This window comes from Canis lupus, chromosome 2 (assembly GCF_048164855.1).
Source record: "Canis lupus baileyi chromosome 2, mCanLup2.hap1, whole genome shotgun sequence".
Taxonomy (NCBI): Eukaryota; Metazoa; Chordata; class Mammalia; order Carnivora; family Canidae; genus Canis; species Canis lupus.
Window position 1 is genome coordinate 5,189,195 of NC_132839.1, and position 6,885 is coordinate 5,196,079.

Genomic DNA, 6,885 nt, shown 5'->3' on the forward strand with positions numbered 1-6,885 from the left:
TCCTGCAAAACAGGTATCACATAGAGATATTTCCTATTTTTAAAAATTGGGCCCCCCAAACAAATTGCCTGTCAGCCGTGGCTATAGGACTTCATAAAGGCCCACGTGTAGATCAGAAAAGGCGCAGCACAGAAGGCAGTCCCCCATCCTTACGGTGGGTTTAAATGTTTTCTCTCCTCCATTCTTTTGTCATCTGTTTTCAGGTAGTTAGTTCTTCCTTGAATACTAAGTGGCTTGGACCACACTTTCTTCCCTTGCGATGCGGAGTAGATTTTTCTGGGCTTCCTCTCTGACCAAATGACTTCTAAGTTCTTTCTTAATGAGACCGACATCCTTATGGGTTTGTTGATGGCAGGAGCGGGGAAGGTAACCTAACAGCAGAATGGGGGATATCGGGTAAAGAAAAGGGAGGATTTTCTGAAAGTAGATATTTAAAACCTGGACTGTTTTATTAAGGAAAGTTCTAGAATCTCCCCCAGAGAACGATTAAGATATAATCAACTCTGCTTACGTATGAAGTATGTTTTAAAGGTCACTTCTTGCCCTGTGATTCTTTTATTTTGAACTTTACAACAATTGTTATCAGGGCTCATTTCTGAACTATCTCAGAGATTGAACATCACTATGGAGAGCGGGGCACCCTAACACATCGTTAATTAATTCACACACTCGATAACCATTTATTGAGTGCCTGCTGTAATAGAGCTACCATTCCGGGACCTTGTTACGTCCGTCACAGTGTTAAGCATATCATTACACTTAATCCTTATATCAATCCTATGACTTACGTATTTTTATCCCGTGCATACAGTTGAGGAAACGAAATCTTAAAGAAATAAAGTGAAACCAGGGTTCAAGCCTGTTTCTGGTCGATTCTGAAGTCCATGGTATGAACCACAATGGTCGTGTTTCTTTTCTGTGTTTCGCACAGCTTGACAGCCTTAAAGGTCAAAAGCGCAGGTCCCTGGTCCCCAGAGGCTTTTGTTCAGGTGGGAGGGACAGGCGAGTAAAGAGAGGATTGCAACATGAGAGAGCCTCAGTATAAGAAAACCCATGCAGGGTGCCAGCCACAGGTGCATAGGGAAGGGGGGACCTAACCTGGCCTCTCTGGGAGATAGGCTCGGGTGGGAAGACCTACCGAAGGAGGGACTTCCTGAGCCAAAGAGGAGCTGCTCAGGAGTCGTTAGTCTTTGTGACTAGTATGTTAGTGTATGGCTTTGCTTTGCATTGAGTTCCTGTTTTTTATTTGGTATTTGGTATTTATCATTCATTCACTAATCGCTAGGCCTAACTTATGGATACAAAAATGATTTTGGCTTTGGGAGCCAGACATGGAATGAAGCAATTATAAACTAACTTTCTAGGTGCTATGAAGACCAAGGGGGCAATGTTGAAGGAATAAATGACCTGAAAAAAATAAAATAAATAAAATAAATGACCTGGAAGCCTTACCTAGATTGGGGGGAGGGGGAGCAGGGATAAGGCAGTGATCAAAGTTTCCCGGGGAAATGACATGGAAGCTAAGAACTCAAGAGTGACTAGGAAGTAGGCATAAAGAAAGGGTTTTTAGGAGAAAGTGGATTAAGAAGTATTCCAGGTAAAGAGAATAGCATGTGCAAAGACCCTGAGGCCAGAAGAAACTTGGACAACTTGATAAACTGAAATGAAGTCAGGTGACTGGAGTATCAAAAAACATGCTAGAACGACTGGCAGGGCTAGTTGGTGCGTGACCTTCTAAGTATATTGTTGTAAGCTGCCTCAACTCAAGACTTAGAGCATACATTTAAATTAAAAATAAAAAATAAAAACGCTGCTTAAAAATCATCTTAGGGCCATCAATTCATATTCTCAACTCTAATTTATCAGTTTTTCCTTTTTATTTAAAATTATCTTCTTCTTGTTTTTGAAAACAGCGTTATACATCATATCTGTATCACAAAAACTGATTACCTACATGGTTTGGTTGAAATTGGAATGAAGGTTGATTTAAATATAAGCAAGTCTTGAAGAGAGAGGTGTGCCCACGGATTACCATCAATGCAATGCTGGAATATCAATTCTCATTTTTTAAAAAAGATATTATATATAACATAGTTTTCCAAATCACCCAGAGAACATCATGTCGTTTCAGAAAAGTGCAGATGATGGAATGTCATGGTCATCATCCTTCTTTAACAGGCTTTCAAAGCAAACAGCAAGGGTTTGATGTTGTTTTGGGTTTTTCCTGGCGGCCCTGATCCTTTTCAATAATGGACAGACATGGAGAGGGAGGGAGCACGGAACTGTGTATCATAAGCACCTCCTTTCAGATCAGCTTACTCAGTATAAATGAAATATTGATGTATCTGAAAATGCCCAAGTGTTCAATAAAGATTTTAAATAAAGCTACCTAAAAGTTGTGGTTCTTAGGTTAATCATTTATTTATCTAAAGGATGAAGGAAGCTGTCTGCTTCTGTGATATGAACTGCAATCAGCTTAAAAATAATTGACAAATTAATCCCTTCACAGCACAGCAATTGTAAAGGTGTTAGTTTTAATTAGGCCTGTCTGATTGCCTTGTCTAATCAAGAATCAAGGTGGTATCTTTGATGGTTAAGGTCTATCGGGGCCATCCCTGACCTGCCAGCCACGTATGTTTTAATTATTGATTCCTCACATTTCAGCCCTTTTCACAAAGGGACTTGGAGTTTGCAATACCTTAACATTTAAAGGGAAGAAAAATAAACATTTTCCCCAGCACTCCTAGCTGGAATCCCATGGATCTTCTCTCCCAATCCAGAGTTTTGTCCTTAAAAAAGCTGTCGGGTTGACGATGAAGGCAGAGGCACCTAAGAATGGTGCCTTACTGCCGCCTCCCCTCCCGCACCCCGGCTCTCCCACGGCACCGTGAAGGTCTCCACGAGTCCCTATCGCTCACGCTTCTAGAAAACACGTTCGGTTCCTTGATAGCGTATGTCTTTTTTAAGCATCCCTCCGGGTGAGTGCAGTGCCGAGGCATCGGGAGGGCAGACAGCAAGGACACGTGTCGTGTCGTGTCATGGATGCTGCCTGGCTCTGCCGCGAAGGAAGGGGCGAGGGCTCCTCCCCGGAGTCCAGGGGCGGCTGCCAGGCTCGGTGGGCCTGTGCGTGACGGCGGCTCTTCTGTGCTTGCAGGTCAACGAAGTGACGGTGGAGCAGCTGGTGCAGCAGTACCCCCACATCACCTTCAGCACCGTGCTGCAGGACTGCAAGAGGACCTTGGAGAGGGCCTATCAGATGGGCTGGACCCCCAACATGTCTGCAGCCTCCTCCTAACGCTCCTGCTCCCGGGGGGGGGGGGTGGTGGGAGATCTGGGGGGCCGAGCCCTTGGAAAGATTTTCCCTGTTCCACGTCTACGGGTGTACCCCAGTGTATATGTGTGTCTTGTTCGCATACCGCATAGCATAAGCGCAATTGCTGTTTGTTCCCAGGTGAGCTGGGTTGGGGTGGTTTTTTGGGTTATTTTGTTTTTTCCTTAAAAATTAAAGATTTTTGAAAGCCACAGACCCTTTGGTTTTTAAACTCAAAGGCTTGTTTCTCTAAAGAAAAAAAATTTTTTTATTTACTGTAAAACCAAAAACCGTGGGCCCTAGTATGTTGATCTTCTAATTGCCGCCTCTTGAAGATGCCCCGAAATGAAGGCATCCATCGGCCTTCTCTTCCGATGGAATAGAATTATGCACTGCTCCTGATGGTGACCAGGCCAGAAGGGATGTTGCACCAATTAGAAACCAGGAAACCAGGCCTTTGCAACATTTCAGGGGCCTACACACGTATAGGTCCTCACACACACACACCCTAACATGCCAGTACCTGTGCCGCATGAGCACAAACGCCAGGGCACTTTCTTTCTAGATCGTTCTCTGACGGAGGGGCCTTCTCCAGGCCACTGAGGAAGCTCGGCACCCAACCCGGGATATGCACAGGTGGCTAACTTGCTGTCTGCAAGTGAGGGAGGGCCTCGAGAACATAAAGCCTTCTGAGAAGTTTTTATATGGAGGCAACGATCTGAGCTCCCCTGGCCAGCTCACACAAGTTAATTATCCATTATTCTGCAAATTTGTTCTGTAGAGTCCTGAATATTTTCGTTAAGGTTTATGTTAATGTTGTATTCGCTCTTGTTTCATGGATTGCAACTGGTCCGGATATATTTTAATGATATTTGGAGCTACCCTTAAGCGTTATCCACATTCAAAGCACCAGTGTAATACTAGTGTGCGGTTATTTAAAAAAAACAAAACAATACCTACAGATCATTTAATTATTTTTGTTGATTTTGGTAATTATGAAAGTTTATTTCTAAGATTTGGAGGTAGTCACATTATTAGAAGATTAATGAGTGAGATATAAGTAGACAATCTTCCTATTGATTTATCTTTTTTTTTTTTTTTGCTTTGCTTTGGGCTTTAGAACAGGTTTTTTGGATATATGCATGTTAATTTTGAATAGTTCTTGTGCTACTACAGAGATCTATTGCTGGTTAATGTATGAGTTAAGACGAAAAATTAGAAAATCTTTTCATTAAGATTTGTGTTTACACTTGTCGGAAATAAGCATTTCTTTGTTTCAAGATTGCCAGCTTTCAGTTAAGACAATATCTATCAGTAAATGAATATATGTTTTGATTTCACACATCTTTACAATTAATTCATAGTAGGGACTCAGGCTCAAGTAAACTTTCCTGTGTCTCGATTTATAATCAAGACAGCAGGGGAGCCTTTTTAAGCTAAAGAGTGATTATCTTTCACAGTAGAGCTAGATACAAAACCCTGCCCTGTGAGTTTGCTATTTATTCTTCCCCAATGTGGACATAACTGGGTTTTTTGTTTTATTTTGTTTTGTTTTGTTTGGTCTTTAACAGATATACTAAGGTTTGAGTTTCACTTTCTGTAAGTCCCAATATGTCTAAAATGATACTAGCTGTAAGCAACAAAATATAGCTTTACATTCACAAATACCATTCACTTATTTATAGTGACTCCTTTTTTGTAAACACTGTTTCCTTTGATTATGTCAACATGTTTCTGATGTGGCATATGTTTTTTTTGCTTTTAATCCCAATCAGTTAAGAAAATCTAGTTAGTAAGCACCAAGGGTATTTTTTTTCCATCACTAAATAGGTTACTAATTTAATTTGAAAGGAATAAAATTTGTGTAAGAAGAAAAGCTGTTTATTATTAATAAAAAAGTTCTTGCACATCAAGTGGTATCGTTTTCATGTTCATTTCCCCACCACTGAAAAATATTTTAATTCACAATATTTTAACTGGTTTTTAATCCAAAACTAATTTATAAGACAGTATGTATAGTAATAGTAGCTGGAGTGAATAAACAAAAGTTTAATTTTTATATATGTCACACTATATTTTAAATAGTTAAAAAAGACAAAAGAAGGGAGAGCGGTTGATGATATGGATGGTGCCATTTCAGTTCAAAGTTGTGATAATCTTTAGAGTGTTACAGTTTGGTTGTCAAATGGTTCCAGAGGTGTATAATTGATTTTTTTTTAATGTTGCATTGTTTGAATCTAAAATACAGCACTATAACATGCTTTAGCTTGGGGGGTGGGTTGGGGTGGGGAACTTGCACTTATTCTTTAAGATGTTGACTAATCCAGAAAGCCTGATGCAACATAACCTGGAAAACTGCTGTGGTATATTTGTAGAAATCTGTAGAAATATCATATCCAGCCTCAAAGCATTAATTTCCAAAAAAAAAAAAAAAAAAACAACCAGAAAAAAAAAAGCATCACCTTGAGTGATCCTGTGATGGTTGTTGAATGTGTTCTCATTAGATGCTTTGAAATGAGGCTTAAAATGATTTCTGGGCAATATAGAGTTTCTTGTTTTGCTTAGAGTGTCATAAATATATGTGAACACGTTTAATGCAGGGCTTTTTATCCTCTCCAAAATGTCAACAGTATTTTCAGAATAAAGACTATGAAATATATTGCTGTAGTGAAAAATTCTGGTCCTTTGTCTTTAATGTCTTTTTGAGTGGATAAAGGAAATTCACCCAGTTTGTAGTTTCTATATTTCCGTGAATCTTTTGACCTTGCAATGGGTTGCAATAAAAGAGAAACAAAACACTGTGTCTTTTGTTTTATTTTAGAGACAATAAATGGCCTCCCTGATGCTGGTTGGGTGTGATGCATGCAGTGGTTCCTGTCCTTGTGTGTTTTGCTGCTGACTTTATATAGGTTTGACTCAACCAGAATCATAAACGAGACTGGCTTTAGGAGATTCTGATTTGGCCAGTGATTACCGAGATGGATTAAAATCTAAGGGTTTAAACGAGAGGCTTGTTTAAAATCCCACTCCCTAAATACTCATTCATTTGCTTAGCCATTTATTCCATTTTTCAAAAGCAAACAAATTTATTACGTAAAAAGCATGTAACAGCACTGGTCATTTAAACAAAACTCATCCCCAGCCTCGAGTGTCTCACAGCCTCACAAAGAGACATTCTTGAAAACTAGCCCTAGCAGTGGAGTATGATCGGTGTAATAATGGGCACAACTAGATGGAACACACGGGCCACAGCAGCTTTGGGATGGAAGAGGTTTTACCAAAGAGGTGCTTTTGATGAGAGTTGAAGGAGTCGCAGGAATTTACCAGATTTACCATGGGGAAGGAAGGGAGAGCGGCCTGGAAGATGGACCAATATGTGCAAAGGCGTCAGGTAGTAAGACAGCAGGGTAAGTCCTGGGTGTTTGAGGTCACCCAGTAAAGTAGATGAGTATGTTCTGTAGGGGCAGAGGGTAGAAAAAAACCTCTACAGAAAAGTAAGGGCTAATCATAAACTTTTCATTGACTACTAAAGAGAGTAGACCTGGGGAACCTGGGGGGCTCAGTGGTTGAGCATC

At 40.4% G+C, this 6,885-nt stretch overlaps 1 protein-coding gene across 1 annotated transcript in view; it reads left to right on the forward strand.

Annotated features, from left to right (window-relative positions):
- The window catches only part of FBXL17 (F-box and leucine rich repeat protein 17), a 495,361-nt gene extending 489,255 nt beyond the window's left edge, over nucleotides 1-6,106 (forward strand). The window contains 1 exon segment of the mRNA XM_072788417.1: nucleotides 3,155-6,106. Within this exon segment, the coding sequence (XP_072644518.1) occupies nucleotides 3,155-3,295 (141 nt within the window). The 3' untranslated portion in view covers nucleotides 3,296-6,106.
- Nucleotides 6,107-6,885: the final 779 nt, after the last annotated feature.